Source organism: Desmodus rotundus, chromosome 4, assembly GCF_022682495.2.
Source record: "Desmodus rotundus isolate HL8 chromosome 4, HLdesRot8A.1, whole genome shotgun sequence".
NCBI classification, from domain to species: Eukaryota; Metazoa; Chordata; class Mammalia; order Chiroptera; family Phyllostomidae; genus Desmodus; species Desmodus rotundus.
This window is the reverse complement of record NC_071390.1, coordinates 92,812,471-92,831,026: the sequence shown is the minus strand read 5'-3', so window position 1 is coordinate 92,831,026 and position 18,556 is coordinate 92,812,471. Positions and strand designations below refer to the sequence as shown.

The 18,556-nt window shown below is 43.5% G+C and overlaps 1 protein-coding gene and 1 long non-coding RNA gene across 3 annotated transcripts in view; one reads left to right on the top strand and one right to left on the bottom strand.

The window, feature by feature from the left end:
• Positions 1 to 3,212: 3,212 nt before the first annotated feature.
• LOC123478112 (uncharacterized) lies at positions 3,213 to 16,107 on the bottom strand. The gene is made up of 3 exons (XR_006653241.3): positions 15,837 to 16,107; positions 4,150 to 4,362; positions 3,213 to 3,381 (listed from the first exon to the last, which is right to left on the bottom strand). It is a non-coding gene; the product is annotated as an uncharacterized lncRNA (long non-coding RNA).
• Positions 16,108 to 16,219: 112 nt separating this feature from the next.
• The window catches only part of TSPAN5 (tetraspanin 5), a 170,120-nt gene continuing 167,783 nt past the window's right edge, over positions 16,220 to 18,556 (top strand). Inside the window, exon 1 of one of the 2 annotated variants that reach the window (XM_053923107.2) lies at positions 16,220 to 16,775. In XM_053923107.2, the coding sequence (XP_053779082.1) occupies positions 16,695 to 16,775 (81 nt within the window). In that variant the 5' untranslated portion in view covers positions 16,220 to 16,694. The remainder of the gene's footprint in view (positions 16,776 to 18,556) is intronic. The other variant, XM_045183781.3, reaches the window with a different exon arrangement.

Here is an 18,556-nt window from a genome sequence, read left to right as displayed (position 1 = left end):
GTCTGGAATTGAAACACATCTGAGGCCTACATATGATCTCTAGTTTGACTAAAATGCTTTTCTGTGGTCAATAGACCTGAGGCTCTTTTTCTAAGACTACTGGACGGCTGACCAGAATCTCCTTGTCTTGAGGGCTTCATAATTGAGCAAGGGAGAAGGAGGGGGGTGAGTCAGGGTGCCAGGTGAGGCCAGTTTGAGTCAAAGGGGAGAAATAAAAAAAAAAAAGGGCAAATTAAAGAAAAGAAGGTTCTTGCACAGTTACAGATTCACTTGGAAAGTGCTGGAGAGCCTTTAGGGAGGAGGTAGCATAGAATGGGAAGGAGGGTATTCTAGGCTGAGGGAGTAGCAAGGGTGAGGGCACATAATCAGGAAAGCCTAGGACGTGTTTATAACAGAAAGAGCAATACTCTTTGATGACGGATTGTGTTCATGCTGCTGTGTAATCAAAGATGCTTAGATTGTGGAATCTAAAAGATAGACGAAGGGGTTTATTTTGAAAGACTAGGCGTGGGAACCACTGTAGTTATCTAAACAAGGAGCTAACAAAGTCAGATTAGTGTGGGTCAAAGTGGATAAAGATGGGAGAATAAGACCTCTGTGTCTATAAATAATATAGACAAGACAAAAAGAGAGCCTGATTTGAAGAGTAGCAGTAAGGATGGAAAGCTGGGGCCTGCTTTAGGATCACATACAGGGGTAGATTTGTGAAGTTTGTGCAGGTAAGATGCTGGCAGCACAGGGAGTGACAGAATCAAAGATGCCTTCAGGTCACTGGGAGCCTGAGACACTGGAAGAAGGGCTGTGCCGCTAACAGAATGGTATTAAAGGCACGGGTAGCTGCTGAGACACCCCGGTGGAAGGTGGTTGTTTCTAGAGAGTTTGATTTGTAGTCATCTGTCTAAAAATGGTAACTGATGTTATGGGAGGTCACTGTCTTTTGATAAAATGGAGCAGAGATTCTCAACCCTAGTTAACATCAATATCACCTATGGATTGTAAAACACACACACACACACCCCAAAACTGACACAGCTGGGAAAGCTCCATCCCCACAACAGTTGACTCAAAATCGCAGAGCTGGAGCACAAACCCCTGGGATTCTGTTGGTGGGCCGGAGCTGAGATCCACTGGGGAGGGGGGAGAAGTTTGCTGTGAGAAGGGAAGAGAGACACGACTCTCTTTCCTAACCTGGAAGAGACGTACCACCTGGACTTATCTTCGTTTCCTCTTTCACACCCTTCAGACATGTCTTTATTTTGCAGATTCCATCAATATCTAGTTGCTTTAGCAGGAATTCATCCCTCTTGTCATGGGATCAGAGGGTGCGAGAGCTGAAAACAAACAGTTGTTTTATTTAGTCCAGGGGTTTGCAAACTTTCTATAGCATGAGATACCTTTCACAAAATGAAATCATAGGAAACCCCATTGTGTAAACAGGTAAAAGTAGACAATTTGGAGAGAAACACAGCCTGGAACCCAGTTACATTCTCACTTGTCCTCAAGCAGGGACTTTGGAGAGTTCTCCCACATCACCATCTCTGTCTCACAGGTTCAGTCTAACCTCCTCCCTTTGACATAAAGGAACAAGGTTTTTGAGTAGTGGACTAACTGACCTGAGGTGGCAAATTACTTGGGGTAGGTCTTCTATGTCCTTATACAGTTTTTCTTCCTTCACAAGGTGTTTCCTCTTCCTCTACCAGTCTAACATCTCCCTAAAGTCTAGTTTCCATTCTGACAGAGAAATGTGCATTGGGAATCAAATTACCCAAGGTAGCTTCAGTACAAGGTTAAGTGAGGGAAGACGCTGCTCGTCCAGACTGCCCTGAATTCTGTGGCTTATCTACAGGGATCTCATTTATCTGTGCTGCTCCAGTTTCAGCTCCCCTGGTAATTCTGAGTGGCCTGCAAAATCGTTATCTGGCCAACTCCACGAGATAAAAAACGTTGTTAGTTTTAAAGGGAAAGTTTCAGTGATTGAAATTTTATCAGCAGGATGGGTATGGAAAAACTTTTTTTGTTATACATATGTGAGGAAAAAGTAATGGGACCTAAGGAAGTATAATTGAAAATAAGAATTATTAAGTGTCTTTTGCATAGTTTATGTGACAAAGGAGGCTAATTTGAGGCATAGTTGGTATTTAACATATTTTGGCATCTAATATGCTTCCAGATTATTCCAAAGCCATCTTTTGGCTGTGACTCAAGTGCTTGGGAATGTTTGTCACAATGGAAGGAGCTGCAGCTTCTAAAGAGGCTAAAATACATTCCTGAGTTTACTTTGAATTCCTTTGTTTTAAAAAATTTATTCAGCCCTGGCTGATGCGGCTCAGTGGATTGAGTGCTGGCCTGTGAACCAAAGGGGTGCCAGTTCAATTTCCAGTCGGGCTGGGGAATGCCTGGGTTGCTGGCCGGGTCTCCAGTTGGGGGGTGCATGAGAGGCAACCACACATTGATGTTTCTCTCCTTTTCTTTCTCCCTTCCCCTCGCTCTAAAAATAAATAAATAAAATCTTAAAAAAAATAAAAAAATAAAAATTTATTCAAAAACTTGAAGGATTCTTCCTGTGGGGGTCCAAAAACAGTCACCCCAAGATGCCCCGCTGTGCTATGCAGTTGTTTGGAGCTAACGGCAACTCTAGCCTCAGACTCAAGAGAAACTTCAGCCTAGAAGAAATTTGAGTTAGAGGCCTTGCCCATTAGAGATTATCAGAGGTAACTTCTTTTGACTTATCTACAGGCAAACTTCTATTTACTAAACACCCGCTCTTCTTATTGTCCTGCAATGAAATTTGGAGCCCCCAAGGCAACTTACCTCACCCCCAGCTCGAAATATCTCATATATTCACGTCCTCTTTCAATCTCTGATCCTCTTCTCCATGTGGGGTCTCTTGACTCTCTCTTGTATGCAGAGTTCCCATACATATGTATATATTAAGTTTGCTTATTTTCTCTTGCTAATCTGTCTCATATCTATTTATTAGATCAGCCAGAAAAACCTTGGGGGTAGAGAAAAATTTCTTCATCCTCTACCTTCCTAAACATTGCATCTAGGAGATTTAACTGCTCTTCTCATTAATGCTATTTATTTGTACAATGTGCCTTTGCTGAGTTGAGTTGATAATATCTAGTTGTATAATCATGGTTTTAGATGGGATCATAAAAAGCCAGGCTGTTTCTCTGTCACTATGCAGGAACTTACTCAATCACGAAGACTGAATTCATCTTTTTCAGGAGACTTGGAGCACAGTTTTCCTTTTCTTTGGTTCGCAGTCTGGCGCTCAATCCACTGAGCCACACCGGCCAGGTCAAGTTACAATTTTCCTTTTCTTAATGTTCTGCGATCCTGGAGGCTACTATTTAACTCAAAATTTCATATTCAACTCTGAAAAAGAGAGTGGCTGTTATTTCTAAGTTATCTTCCAACACTCTGCAAGAATATGCATTTCTTTCATTTCTGGTATCACTGTAAATTTTCTTCATCAATATTGCATGGAAGGGCCTGGTCTTTGTGTGCATGAAGGAAAGTAGTGCTCTAACTACATCCATCTCTAATTTATTTTGCTGTTAAGTCAACAGCAAAACCGCCAGGATAGAAACTTTTCCCTAGCTATGGCAGCCTCACGTAGATGATTAAAACCCACAGGCACCCTCCTGTGTACGGGAGCCCATCAGGTAGGTGCTTATCTTAGCACCTACATGTGTCTCAGAGCCCAACTCACATTCATGCACATAGTAATACTAAAAAATAAAATTGGAGGTCCAATAAATGCATAATTCAGCTAATGTATTTAGTCTTTAATATCTGAAAATGCATGCTGTTTACACTCTACCCCCCTCAACTTCCCTCCTTTTTCCTTTGATATATATCAACAGCCAAAGTAGCTGTAGGGTGAACTACTTATGTAGTAATTGCCAGACTCCAGCCTTTGCTCTGCCTTCTCCCTCTGGCCTCTGGTTTGGCCACTTCTCATCCCCTCCATCTTCTAGGACCTCAGGGACGTAGTTGGTCACTTAGACCTGGGTATTGAGAAACTCCCCCCGGCTATGCTATGCATAGCATCCTGGTGGCTGTGGCTAAAGGTATATGGTCATGATGATGACAACATGCCGTGGATTTACAAAGACGTCCTAATGTACAAAATACACTCACCTTTATTATCCTGGTGGATGGCAAGGCTTGAGTACATGCACGGCAACTCCCCCCACTGGGAGACTCCAGCATTTTGAAGAGTGCTTGAACTCAGCATTTCCCAAAATTCCTTGGTGAAAAGCATCATCCGGGCAGTTTTAAAAATCCAGATTCCTGAATCCTGGGGAGAAGGGGAAAAAATTTCCCCTTCCTTCCTGTGGTTCTGTTGGCCATCTGAGTAATCAGATCAACAGGAGGCAGATTGGCAAGAGAAAATCAAACCATATCATGCGCATGGGAACCCCACACACATGAGGGAGTCAGGGACCCTGCATAGAGGAGAGGTTCAGAGATAGAAAGGGGGACTGAGGTATGCAAGATGCCCTGAGCTAGGGATGAGGTAACATGCCTTGGGGGCTCCAAAGTGCATTGCTGAAGAGCAGAAGTTCCGTGGTTAGTAGTTTTCTCTGCCTTATAGATAGGCAAAGAAGTTTTTTCTGATAATCTCTTATGGGCAAGGCCTCAGTTCAAATTCTTCTAGGTAGTTTAAAGGGAGGGGCAGAAATTTCTCCTGAGCTTGAAGCTAAAATTGCCTTTAGTTCAAGTAGTCTACATATTACTAAAGCATATCACACGTGCCTTGTTCCGGACCCTCAGAACCCCAAACAGATCTACTGAATACGTATACCTAGGGAAAGGGCCTGGGAATCTGTGATTACATCAACTGCCCTAGATGATTCTTATTACCAGACAGGGCTAGAAAACCTGGTGGTAGAAAGACTCCTATTTTTCTCGTAGGCTCAATTCCAGCTGTCCTGGGAGGACCCAATGACCAAAGTGCCAGAGGTATGTCAATAGCAGGGTATGAGGGGATGCTGGGTGCTAGAGATCCCATCCAGGCTACATTCTTGCTCCTAGACAGGGGCTTCAGATGGTGGTGAATCCTGAGGGACTAAGGAGTTAAGAGGGAGGGATGGGTGTCTCTTAGTACGACAGCAACTGGAGCCCTCTTAATGGTCTTGGCCCAGACCTGATGTTACATCTGATCCGGATTTGCAGTTTGGATGTGTTTTTCCTCTTGGGGCAGCTGCTTGGCTCGTTAGGGCAATAGTGCACAAAAGTGTTCCTCTACTTCACAGAGAATCTTCCCTGCCCCGGACAGGGCCTTAGAGAGGAAGGTGGTGATGGACAAGCAGGAGAAGAGAGACGGGTAGAAGCTGAAGTTATAGAAGCTGCAATTTGGAAAACTGCACATTTCTGGTGTTATATGAAACAGCGAGGTGCTAGGGATCAACATGTATTACTTTGGTCAATCCCAATTCATCATACCGAGGGATACTAGTTCCTGTTCTATACTTCAAATTTTAGATTCCCATGGTGACATTGTGTTAGGCGGTTAGACAGACATAGCAAAACAAGGACAATGGGCCAGGTACAGAAGGTCACCAGGCCTTTAAGCCCTGGGTGCCTAGCAACAAGCAAAACGGGGAAAACAAGGACCTTGACACCAGGGTAATCTTTTCTCCCCTACCATTTCACTGGTCATGTGGTTTAAACCCCCTTAACTTTAATATTGCTGGTTGTGTGGTTCAGATCCTCCCCTGACTTTTCCTCCCCTGGCATTTTGCTAGTCATGCAGGGTAAACCCCCTTGGTATAGGAACAAGGGGTCCAGAGAATAGCCTCATACAAGCCCGTGCAAGACCTCTCCCTTAAGCATTAAGCCCTAGAGATAACATCTGGGCCTCAGTTGTGTTTCAGCTCCAGGCCTAGAAAAGCAGCAAAACCAGACCAGCAATGCCATGGCTGAGCTGAGGACCAGCTGCATCGACTAATGACTCCCTGTCTTGGCACCAACCAATCAGTAGAGACCACGACTCTGAAAAGGCCCACCTGGAGAGCTGATGAATTGGGATTAATTATTGGGATCCTTCCCTGAGACCTCCAGATAAATATCCTGAAGGGGGAGGACTCAGTGTGCTTTCTCTGTGTAATACACCCACTCGCACCTTTCCCCACCTCCTTTCCTAGGCACATTTTCCTTGCCGCTCTCTCTTAAGCTCCAAGGACCCTTCTTTTGCCTGTGCAACGTGTTTCCGAAGCCCATTTTCAGGTCACTTCTTCTGCCTCTGTGACTTTTTAAATAAACTTTCGCTCTTAGTTTGAGTCTTGACTTTGAATTCTTTCTTAGCCAGAACTCAAGAACCAAGGTTGCTGAACCAAGGTCCGGTCTGACTTCACCAGTCTAACACCTGGTGTTGTTTTGTCACCAACAATATTAGGTACTATAAAGCAAACTCGAACATGCAATTTTAGATTTTCAATGCACTTATGCCTTTTTTAAAGAGGATAAACAATCATCAAACTGAAATGAAACAAAAATAACTTCTAGTTATAAATTATTACTGTATATTTATGCTTAATAACTTAATTATGTCATACTGGAATTGATGAATTTGAAGAAACATGGAAAATTACATTGGCTATGACTGAATCTAGTGATGTGGAGATGCTGGATTTATGTATGTTAATTTGATTCAGATGCAAGTCAAAACATGCATAGTTTTAATCAGCAGATGGTTTAATATGCTTTCTACACTTGTAAAATATAAGAAGTTCTGCAAGCTATTTTTTGCCATGTCATTTACTCTGTCAACAGTGTTTATTGTGAACCCAGAGAATGTGCTGATTTGGGTACATGGCAGAGTTACAAACGCGGTAGAAAATACATCCCTTCTTTTGTTGGAGAAGGTAGGATTGATAAACTTGAACACAGATTTTCCTCACTTTATGTTTTAAGGAGTTTTTTTCTTAGATTGTATGGGTTATTTGAACTTTTAAGACTCAAGCAGACCCTGGCCGGTGTGGCTCAGTTGGTTGGGCACTGTCTCACAAAGCAAAAGGTCATCAGTTCCATCCTTGGTCAAGGCACATGCCTGGGTTGCAGGTTTGAATGAGAAGCAACCGATTGATGTTTCTCTCTCACATCGATGTTTCTCTCCTCTTTCACCCTCCCTTCCCCTATCTCTAAAATAAACAAAATCTTAAAAAAATAAGATTTAAGTAGATTTCCTGTATATTAGGATTTCAGAGATGCTTTATAACAATTTTTGTTTGACCCTCCATTGCCATAAATGAATATTAAATTCACTTATTCAGTAAATAATATTATGTACCCATTATGCATGGGATGCTTGCAAGGCAGCACACTACAAAGAAAACCTGATCCCTCAAGGAGTTCACGATCTAATAGAAAAAGTAGCTGAACTATAGAAATGAAAACTCAAGTCATCAGCTTGGGAGCTATGTGCTTCCCCCCACATCTCCAGCTCTCCTAGGGGGTGTTGGATTATTGTAGGAGGCTTGAGAGGAGCCAGAGCTCCTCTGAGAGTGGAAAAACGCCAGTGGCTGGTCTTCCGCATGAGACCATATGCTAGAGAGGGACCCCAGTCCCTCCTGACACTGCATCCCAGAGAGGTTTCCAGCCTCAACAGGCTTTGTTGGGTTGTTCCTGATCAGTTAGGGAACAATTGAGTTTACTGGGGAAGTTCCTTGTTTAAAGGAATTCTTGGATAAATCCCTCTGCAAATGCAACCACCTCTTTGTTTCTGCAATTCTATTAGATTTCCTAAAGTGAGGATACACGCAATTCATAGCCTTAGAATGCATATATTGGACATTTAACTTTAATGATCCTTAGACTTGTGAGAGCCATATTTCAATATTTTGAACTATTCCCCAGTTTTTGCTATTTGTTGTAAGTGTAGATTTTTTATTGTGAAAAATAGACATAACAAAAAATTTACCATTTTTACCATTTTTAAGTGTTTAGTTCAGTGGCAGTAAATATTCTCAACATTGCACAAAGGTCACCACTATCCACTTCCAGAACCTTTTCATCATCCAAACAGAAAATGTTTACCTATAAAACAAAAACTCTCAGTTCCCCTGTTCCTCAGTCCCTGGTAATTTCTGTTCTACTTCTGTCTTTCCTATGAATTTGCCTTTCTTGGTACTTCATGTAAGTGGAATCACACAGTATTCGTCCCTTTGTGTCTGGCTTATTTCACTTTGTGTTATGCTTTCAAGTTTCATCCACATTGTAATGTGTATCGGAATTTCCTGCTTTTTAAGGGGGAGTAATATTCCATCATATGTATATACGCCGTGTTTTGTTCATCCATTCATTTGTTGATGGAAACTTCAGTTGTTTCCACCTTTTAGTTATTGTGCTGCTAAGAACATTGGTATAAAATTATCTGTTTAGGTCTCTGCTTTCAATTCTTTGGGGTATGTATCTAAGGGTAGAATTGCTGAATCATATGGTAATTCTGTTTAATGTTTTGAGGAACTGCCAACCGTCTTCCACAGCAGCTGCACCATGTGGGTAAGTATAAACTTTAACACTCTTTCAGGGTCTTGACCTCACTGAAATAAGTGATTCAAATATAAGACACTGAGTCTCAATTAACATAACTAGTTTTTGTTCCTAGTAATTGTACTTTAATGCTACTACTACAAAAAAAGAAAAAGAAACACAGAACTGGAAGAGGTGTTTATTTAAGATTCCATTCTGATCAGTTTTTATCCACACATTGTACTTGTTGGAATTGTAGCACTGAGCCCATTCTGAGTTGTATTACCTCTATTTGTTCCAGTTGAATTCTTAGGGCAGGAGCTGTGCTCAATAAATATTTGCTCTCTAAAGATTTTATTTATTTATTTATTTATTTATTTATTTATTTATTTATTTAAGAAAGAGGGCAAGGGAAGGAGAGAGGGAGAGAAACATCAATGTGTGGTTGCCTCTCATGCGCCCTGCATGATAGGTTACTGGGGACCTGGCCCGCAAGCCAGACATGTGCCTTGACTGGGAATCAAACTGCTGACCCTTTGGTTCACAGGCCTGTACTCAATCCACTGAGCTACACCAGCCAGGGTCAATAAATATTTGTTGTTGAATCAATTGATTCTGCAAATAAAGCCTAAAAAGATAACTGATGAATGTGCTAAGATCTAGTTCCTGTTTCTAGAAATAAATTCAATGTTCCTGCAATTATAGCTCCATTGGAAAGGGATATATCACAGAAGCAAAATTTTTTTTTCAATGCTCATTTGAGGATATGTTTTTACTGCTTTGAGAGAGAGACAAAGAAAGAAAGAGAGAGAGAGAGAGAGAGAAACATTGATTGTTTGCCTCCTATATGTGTCCTAACTAGGAATTGAACCCACAACCTTGGTATGTGCCCTGACTGAAGATTCAACCTGCAACATTTTGGATTATGAGACAACGCTCTAACCAACTGAGCCACCCGGCCAGGGCAGCAAAGTTTAAGAAACTTTTTAAAAGAAACCATATGGTAAAACAGGGAGTTACTGGATATGATTAACATGCCTCATTTTAATTGGGAACAGATTTCATAAGGAGTTGAATTGTGCTTAACTGAAAAATAATTTGATTTGGTGATAGATGGAAGGGTGAAGTTTATGGGGTGGGAACGGCACTTTGAGATTGTTTGGAGTGGGGAGCGAATGTAAGGGAGCATGCAAGCAGGCTTGCCTGGAGGAAGAGAAACTAAGACGTCGCGGCAAAGGACAGCACTCCAAGTCTGGACGCACGGGCGGTGAGGTAAGAGTCCTGACAGGTAGCCCGCTCTGGAAGCTGGGATGCACCTGCTTCTGTTCCGATGGAGGTCGTCTCTGCACTGTTTTGGGCACTGGCAAGTGGAAGATATACTAGTTTTAAGGTTTTTTTTCCTATGAAGAATGAGATCAATGCTATAAAAATATTTACTAATGAATAAAATATATTAAAATATTGACAACAGTTTCTTGGGAAGTGCCATGGGCAATTCTTTAAAACTGTTTTCAGAATATTGTGTGATAAGGGTATCTTACTTTTTAAGTCAGAAAAAAAGTTAATATTTATTTTTCTCTGAAAATATAGCTTTTGAAGTTCACATAGTACTAATTAGGCAGTTTTTTGGTGTAAGCCATAGAAATAGGCATTGTGTAATTTAATCAGAAAGTGGATTCAGTGGAAAGAAATAAGCTAGCTTATGGGACTAGAGGGAGGGTAGGAGAACGAGGAGGATCCCAAAGTTCAAAAGGGCAGCCTCAGGTTTGTCTAGGGGCTGCAATCAATGATCTTCATGTAGTTTGTGACTCGTGCTACCTCTTCTCAGTAACGCCGAGGGAGCCTCTCATTGGCCAAACTGCCGTCATGCACTTCGCCCTGGAACAGTGAGGGTAGGGCCTGGCACCCCAGTTCACAGGCCTAGCTGACTAGTTCCAAAGTTGGAGGATAATGAGGTGCTATTTCCAAAAAAAGAGGACAGAATAAAAGAAACACCAATGCCTGATCTGCCATATTTTATAGAAGATAGAATTCATTTTATTGCATAAGCAATTATAATTTATTTTTAAAAGTGAAACAGCGGTGTCCTACATATGCTTGTTTAATCAAATTTTTGAGACAGATTCACTTTCTTTGTATATTCTTCCTGGGGCCCTGCAAACTGATCTTTTTAAATAGGTGTGTGGGGCATGAAGCAAGAGGGGCACGAATGCGATGCTGGTCCTCGGGGAAGCGCTATTTTTAGAGAAATACGACATTTTAATTTACTCACTTTTCAACTAAGGAACAGTAGGCACAATCTTTAATTTATTACATATAACAAAAATATACTTCTATATTATGGCCAACTAAATACATTTATTGATTTTTGAGAGAAAGGAAGGGAAAGAGGGAGAAATATCGATGTGAGAGACAAACATTTGTTGGTTGCCTCCCACACGTGTCTCGACCAGGGACTGAATCTGAAACCTAGGCATGTACCCTGACTGGGAACCGAACCCTCAATCATTCAGTCCACGGGACATGGAGAATCAAACCTGCAACCTTTTGTTTTATGGGATGATGCTCTAGCCAACTGAGCCACACCAGCAAGGGTTATACTATGGCCAATTTAAAAAATGACATTTCATAATGGATTTGAGGTAGATGACCTATTGTTTTAATCAAGGTTCTTTGATTTGCCCACTTCAAAATAGCTAAAGCTAACATGGGATGTGATGGAAGCAATCTATCTAAAAAATCTCATAAACCTCAAGTACCGGCACCTCTTGGAGCAATCCACAAGCAGGCAGAATGCGTTTGGCAGGGCCGGAAGCCTTTCAGAGCACAAAATGCGCAACTGTTTGCGGCCCACGCTGTCACACACTCTGCTGCTGTTTCTCTGTGTTTATGCTTCCTTCCTCTTTCTGCAGAGACAGTGAGCATCTTGGCCTCCTCCTGGTAACACAGGCCCCCAGCGTTCCTAAAAACAGTGCCTCCATTTCAGCCACATGCAGGGATCGTGTTGTTACTGAGTGCCAACTTCAGTGAGACAGACTCCGCTGGCCCCACCTGGATCTATCCAGGCCTGTCAACCCTGAAGCAGAAATGGGGCTGGAGGTGGGGAAGCACACTGTGGTTGAGAGCAGTCTGACAGAAAGGGGTGGTGTCTCTGGCCAGACAGTACTAAAGGTTTCCCCCTGTATTGTTCAAGAGAGACAGGAACAGTTGGGAGAGAGTGGAGAGGGGAGGGAAAAGTAGAAAAAGAAGGCATGCTGAGAGAAACACGGAAACACTGGTGGTTTTTCAAGATGAGAAAATCAAAGGGTTGCGAGAGCATATCAGAAGGAGAGGGTTTAAGTCAGGATACTGTCAGCAGCATGAAACTGAAAACCTTTCTCACAGTGCCTTAACCAAGTAAGTTCTCTCATACGACAGGAAGTCTTGAGGTGGGCTTGTCGGCCTGCAACAGTGTCAAGAAGGCTTAGGTTCGTTTCATTTTCTCACTCTTGCATCCTGGTATGTAGATGATTCAGGTATCACATCTAAACACAATTCAACCCAAGGCCAAAACGAAACTGTATCTTAGATGTGGGGAGGACCCCAGCAGACTCTCCTCATGTCTCACCAGCCAGAACTGTGTCACATGCCCATTTCTGAACCAGACTTTTGGGCCGGTTTTCCCAAAGCATAGAGCTGTTACAAGAATGGTGGGCACTGGAACAGCACCTGGGTTCTGAGAGGAAGGAGGTAATGGAGGTGCATAGGCAACCTGTAGAGCTTGCTACAGAGAAGGAAGGGAAAAATGGAGGACTGGAGGAGCAAGAGAAACAGTGAAAGAGAGAGAGGAGGGCGGGAGGGAGATGGGCAGGAAGAGTGAAACAGACAGACAAGCTCATTAAATTTGGTGTCTTTGGTTAAAATGCTGTTGTCATATCTTGCTGTTCAGCTAGCAACTATTAGAACATGCTTTACCTGTTCTTATTGCCAGATGCAAGGCTAACTAGCTTTTCAGTAATTAAACTTATTAACTATTTTTCAACCTGAGAATTATAAAGGAAATGGCCCTAACAGTTTCCAGGGAGAAAAGTACTCACATTCTTTTCTCCTTAAAACAGACCAGAATTTATTGAGCCATGAAGCAGTTGTGATAAATAAATATAAGGACTATTTCGTTTCTTATTTGTCTTTGTTTATAATTTTATCTTCATGATTATAAGAGCAAAATAACCATATTAAAAAAGTGGAAACCAGAAACATAAAACCAGAATCACCCACAATCACACAATCTAACTGTTATTATTTGGCAAGAATTAACTCCATATAACATAACTGTATGATTTTATACAGTGATTTATTTTTCAAAATGGGTATATCATGCACATGGTTCAAAAATTGAAAACAAAAGGGTATATTAAAAAAATAAAGGTCTCCTTTTCATCCACATCTCTAGATAGCCTACCCATTAACAAGGAAATATGTATAAATAAATTGTTCACTTTTATCTGCCAACACACAGTTTTACAAAATGTTAGTCTGCTGGGTATACTGTTTTGCTTCTTGATTTTTTCATTTAACAATATTACTTTGAGATAATTCCATATGCAGTGCCATATACAGTACTGTTTATAATCATTATCCTTAATGACTGTAAAAGGTTTGAGTAAATAATTCACCTATTCCTTTAATAAATATCTATCAAGCACCTGCCACATTAGCAGGGTGCTAGTGATTAAAAGGATTAAAAAGATTAAAGAGAGATGGACCACACCCTTGAAGGAGTCAACGCACAATGGAGAAGGGCAGGTAAACGAGTAAGTACAGGTAGTCTCCAAGTGTCAAAATGGAAGAATGTAGGAGGTGTTGAGGGAACAAATGAGGTAGTTTGGAAAAGCGCCAATCAAAGTGTAGGGGAAAGAAAAGGCAGCTCCAGGCAGAGACCAGGGAAGATATGTGCAAAGGCATAGAAACAGGAAGTGACACTGTGGTCCAGGTGGCTACAAGGAGCTGGGTATGGCCCCTACACTTGGATATTTAAATTATGGCCAAGTCTTCAATATAAATAATGCTATGATGTACAACTTGCAGTAAATAACTTTTCCCTATTTTGGAGAATTTCTTTGGCTAGATACCTAGAAGTGGAACTGCTGAGTCAAAATAGAGGAGCACACAGACCTGAGATGTACAGCCAAAATGCTTTCCAAATGGACAATATCATTTCATAGCCACACTAGCAGTGTGTGAGCCAACTAGTGCTCATGACTTTCATATCTTTATCTTTGCTTTAATGTTTATTTCTCTTATACCAGCAGGGTTAACTTTCACCATATATTTTTTACTATTCAATTTCTTTGTATGTGGCTTGTTTGTTTTCTGTTTATATTCAATCATTGGGACTCTATATACTTTAGCTGTATGAGCCCCACTTACTGTATACTATATGTATTCAGACTTTTAAAAATGCTTGCTGTCAGTATTTTTTTTTTCTGGTTTAGATTGCTTTTTAAAAAACGTTTGACACAGAAGTTTTATTACCCAGTCATATCCATTGATCATTTCCTTCTATTACTTTAAAATTGAGAAATACTTCTAGCCAGAGGTTTAACAAATATTCTATTTTCTTTAGAAAGTATATTTAATTCATTAATCCTACTAGACCTTTTTTTTTTTTTTTTAATTCCGGAGAAAGAGAGAGGGAGAGGGAGCATGCATGAGCATGCTAGAGAGGCATCAATCTGTTGTGTCCCATGGGGCCCTCAGTTGGGAGCAAACCAGCAATCTAGGCATGTGCCCTGACCAGGAATGGACCGTGCTCCAACCGACTGAGCCACGCTGGCCAGGACAGAACTTACTTTTGATATAGGAAATGAGGATTCAACTAGTTCCCCTTCCACCCCTCCCCAAGTTGCCAATGAGTTACGTTATCTGAACTTTCCCTTCTCCACTGATTTTTATTGCAAAGATAAGTCCTGTTTAGGGATCGACTCAGCCATCAACTGGACCTAATTTTTAGTCCTTTTCTGAATTGTGTCACATCGGCTTAGGACAGACTTTTCCTCTGATTTATCCAGGAATCTGCGGCAACTGTTTTCTTTATAGGAAGAATTACAATACAGCACTAATAGGCTTAGGCAAAGCTTGTTAGTGCTTTCCTGTTAATTGGGAATCTGTTGTTGAGGGCAGACCTGACCTTTGAAGCTGACCAGATTGGTGGTAGTATGCAGTCTGTTTTGGATGTGTGGAAGGTGCTTTTAAGGGAGAGTATTTCATCCAAAAGGCTGATTATTACATCCAAAGTTAGCCACTGCCATAGTTCTGTTATTTAATGGGTAGGATGTCCTGGCTTTCCCACCTTTGTTAGTACCCGGCTCCTCCCTGTGACCTCGTTATAGTTAGTATCAATCCCTTTCCAGGTCAAACCTATCTCAAAGTGTGGTTTATTGCAAGAAAAAGTAACATCTTCCCCCTCCAAAGCTAGACTGTAGGTTGTCAACTAGCTAGCCAGTTTTTGGGAAAAGCGAGAGGTGCTTAAGTAGGGAAATAATTTGCCAAAGGTTCTCAAACTTAAGCGTACTTAAGTATCACCTGGGGAGCTTAGGAAACATGGAGATTTCTGTTCCCAGTACCAGGTTACAGGGGACGGTGCTGGAAAAGTTTCTTGAGCTCATCTCTCTTTGCAGCTTTTTGAAGCCTTAAAAAAATACCCGTTGCTATTTACATAGTCTGAGCGGATCTTTATTCTTCTTACACGACCTACTGGTACCGGCTCACTAGCACCTATGACAGTGCTCCAGGAGGAGGTCAGAGAGGAAACGCCTTCTCAGCTAGAGTTCTAAAACTATTTCCAGACAGGAGTTCTTATCTTTCCCCAAAGGTCAAATGCTTAATGGTTCAGGATCTATAAACGCTATTCGGATTCCTCAGATGGCCATCCTAAAACTCATTTTGGATTTTTTTTAAGAATTAGGAACCGATCAAGTTCCTTGGGCACTATTTCATCTCGCGGGGGCATCTGCTGTCTGGGTTTGTGTTGCTGCATAATATCCTGGGGCGAGGGTCGTAATCCAGATTAGGACTCCTTTGGACTGTGTCTCCTTCTTTGTCTTTACTTCTAGAATAAACCTCATTTCTCTGGCAGGTAGGGAAGCTAGGTTAGAGCCACAATGGGATTCAAGAAACTTTCCTTTGCAACCCTCCCGATTCGCTTTCCCCATTTTCCCCTTCGACCTCAGCGAAGTCTACGACCTTTTCCTATCAGGCTCAGTGGTGTCTTCTCCCGCAAGGTAACCTAGTGATGAAAAGGGGGCGTGAGTGTGGTTACACCCGGAAAGCGGCTCGTCCCGGGGCAGGGGCTTCGCTGGATCCCTACTCACCCAGCCCTCTCGCCCCGCAGCGACCCTCTCCCCCGCGTGCCTCCAGAAGCTGTCAGCTGGCGCGGGTGACGGATAGGGATCCGCCGCTCCTCAATCGCGAGGCTGCTTCCCGCCAGGATGCTCCGGAGCGGCGTGCTTCCGGGCGCCCTCCTTCCTTCCTCCTGCTTGCAGTCTTCCCCGAGTACCCATTGCAGCGCTCGGGGGTCCCTCGATGCTCTGGCAGCCAGAGAAGGGGCGGGGAAAGGGAGCGGGCGGAGCGGAGAGCGGTGGAAGGAGGCGGCGGTGCGGCTACGTGGTGCCACCGCCGCCCGCGAGCGCCGGAGCCCGTGCGCGCGCGCGCGCCTCGGTGGGGCTTGGGCGGCGGGCGGCGGGCGGAGCTGCGGGCGGCGCGGGTGGAGGAGCTACCATCCAGGCGGGTGGAGCGAGCGGCGGGCGGAGCGAGGGGTGGGAGGGCGCGCTCCAGCCGGCGGGCAAGCGAGTAGCGTCCCCTCCAGTATCTGCCGCGGGTGCATTTGCCTGAACCCCGTAGACTGACCGACGGATAGATCGCCTGGCGGACAGACGCGGGCGCTCGCCTGGTGCTCAGGGTCAGCTTCGACAAGGCTCCGGGCTTGCAGCGCGCGGGTTCCCTGCCCGTTCGCGGCCACCCCGGCTCCGGCGGCCTCGGCGTGCCAGGGGCTGGAGGTACGGGAGCCGCTCTCCGCTGGTCGGACCCCGATTGGATCAGCTTGGGCCGCCGCGCCGCGGCCCCGAGCGGCGTCTCCGAGTCTCTGCTCCCTGCTGGGCTGCTCCGAGCACCAGTGCTCCGGGGCTCCAAACTCGGGCTTGCCGGGGCAAGTGTCTTCATGAACCCAGAGGATGTCCGGGAAGCACTACAAGGGTCCTGAAGTCAGTTGTTGCATCAAATATTTCATATTTGGCTTCAATGTCATATTTTGGGTAAGTTGGAGCTCTTTGGGATTTCATCTAACGTGGCGGATCGATTCGCGAAGATTTCCCCCGCGTTGTTTGCTGTTTTTACTTTTTGCAGCCCCTCGGGCACGTGCCGGAGCTTGGTGAGGCATTTGCCTCCAGCCTCTCCAGATTGTGCGTTGGAGAAACATTTCGTCCTTTATAGGAATGGGAAGAGGTAAAAAGAAAAACCGAGCCGGAGAGGGAGCACCCAGGCCTTGGGATGGCTTTTTAAGGGACGACTAGGGGATGCAGATGAAAGAAAGGTCTCGGTAGTTTGAGAAATGAGCAACCACACGAATTAAATTTGCTCTCCGTGGGAAATGGATGTTGGGCAGAGCGTGGTGTCATAATAGGGAAGGCTAATCGGGCAGAGCCGACCCTGAGGTCCATCTTCTCACAAGGCTCTGATTGGATGAGGGCTTGGCTCAGTGTTGCCTCGGCTGGTCTTTGCCTTGCTCAGCGTGTATCTTCCTGCACCATCTCGGGCTTTGTGTAGGATGCAGATGCAGCGGTATATGGTTTTGTAATGTACACGTAAATAACGCTTGCTGCAAGCTCTTCCCCTTCGGCTGGAAAGCGCTCCTTTTTGTATAATGGACTGGCCAGTGGGCGCGTGAGGTGGATGGATTTATTTCTAAATATATTACTGTCAGAATCAGAAGACACCATCAACATTTGTTTCCATGTGTTCGTGCCTCTCGTCCTCCTTTTTAAGGAGTGACATCGAGCGGGCTGTTTTGGGGAGATGCAAAGGAGAAGGGGTGCGAGACACGTTATATCGGAGGCACCGAGAGAGCAAATGCTTGAACGCAAGATTCAAACCATGCTCTGCTGGCACTACAATGTGCTTGGCACCTATTGTAATTGGGCTGGGACGCCTACTCTTTTGTTTGGATTCTTTTCCTTGATCTCACAAACGTGTTCAGCAACTAGACAAAGAGTTCACTAGGGCCAGGGGAAACCGGTTCAAAGACTGTGTTATTTTTCCTCCCTATCTCATCCTATCCAATCCCATCCCAACCCATCCTTTTCCTTACCGGGCGCTCCCCCACCCCATGGGAAGTAAAGATGGTGGCTGTCTGGGGGGGCTCTACAAGTTGCTGTTCCAGTGTAGGTTCAGTGTGAGATAAACAATAATGCAAAGGCTGGATCAATAATAATTCCCAGCAGTCTGAACACAGGGTGTATTTATTTTGATTCCCTTTAATTTTGGCCATTTGCTATAAACATATACATTATGAGAATAGTTGTCAATATAGCTCTTTGTATTGTTTTTCTACCACACAATTACCAGGCTATTTTTTATTTTCTGTTTTCTATAGGAGTATCTTACATTGGTCATACATGTTTTTGCCAAAGAAAATGGAAGGGATTGGGGACCACTTTCTCTGTCAGCACGTCATCTCTCCTCAGGGATGGTAAAGATAATGAGAGGGACACATAAATGAATATGATATGCAGTCATTCACAGGCAGTTTTTTTTTTTTTTTTTTTTTGCCAGTGATTGTACATGTTTCCATTAGCAGTCGTCCCCCTCCCTACAAACACTGTTACAGATATAGGAGGAAGAAATTATTTTCTTTCTTTGCTTCTTTTTTCTTCCCACACCTTCTGGGTTTAAAAGTGGTGGGTAGTGGCATTTCTCAGTGAGGTATTTTGATTTTATCTGATCTCGAAACTTCTTGACTTTGAGAGTTAGGGAGTACGGAACTGTGACTGGACCATGTTGGGTTGGTGAGCCCAGTCCTTTGGATTCTACTTGGACA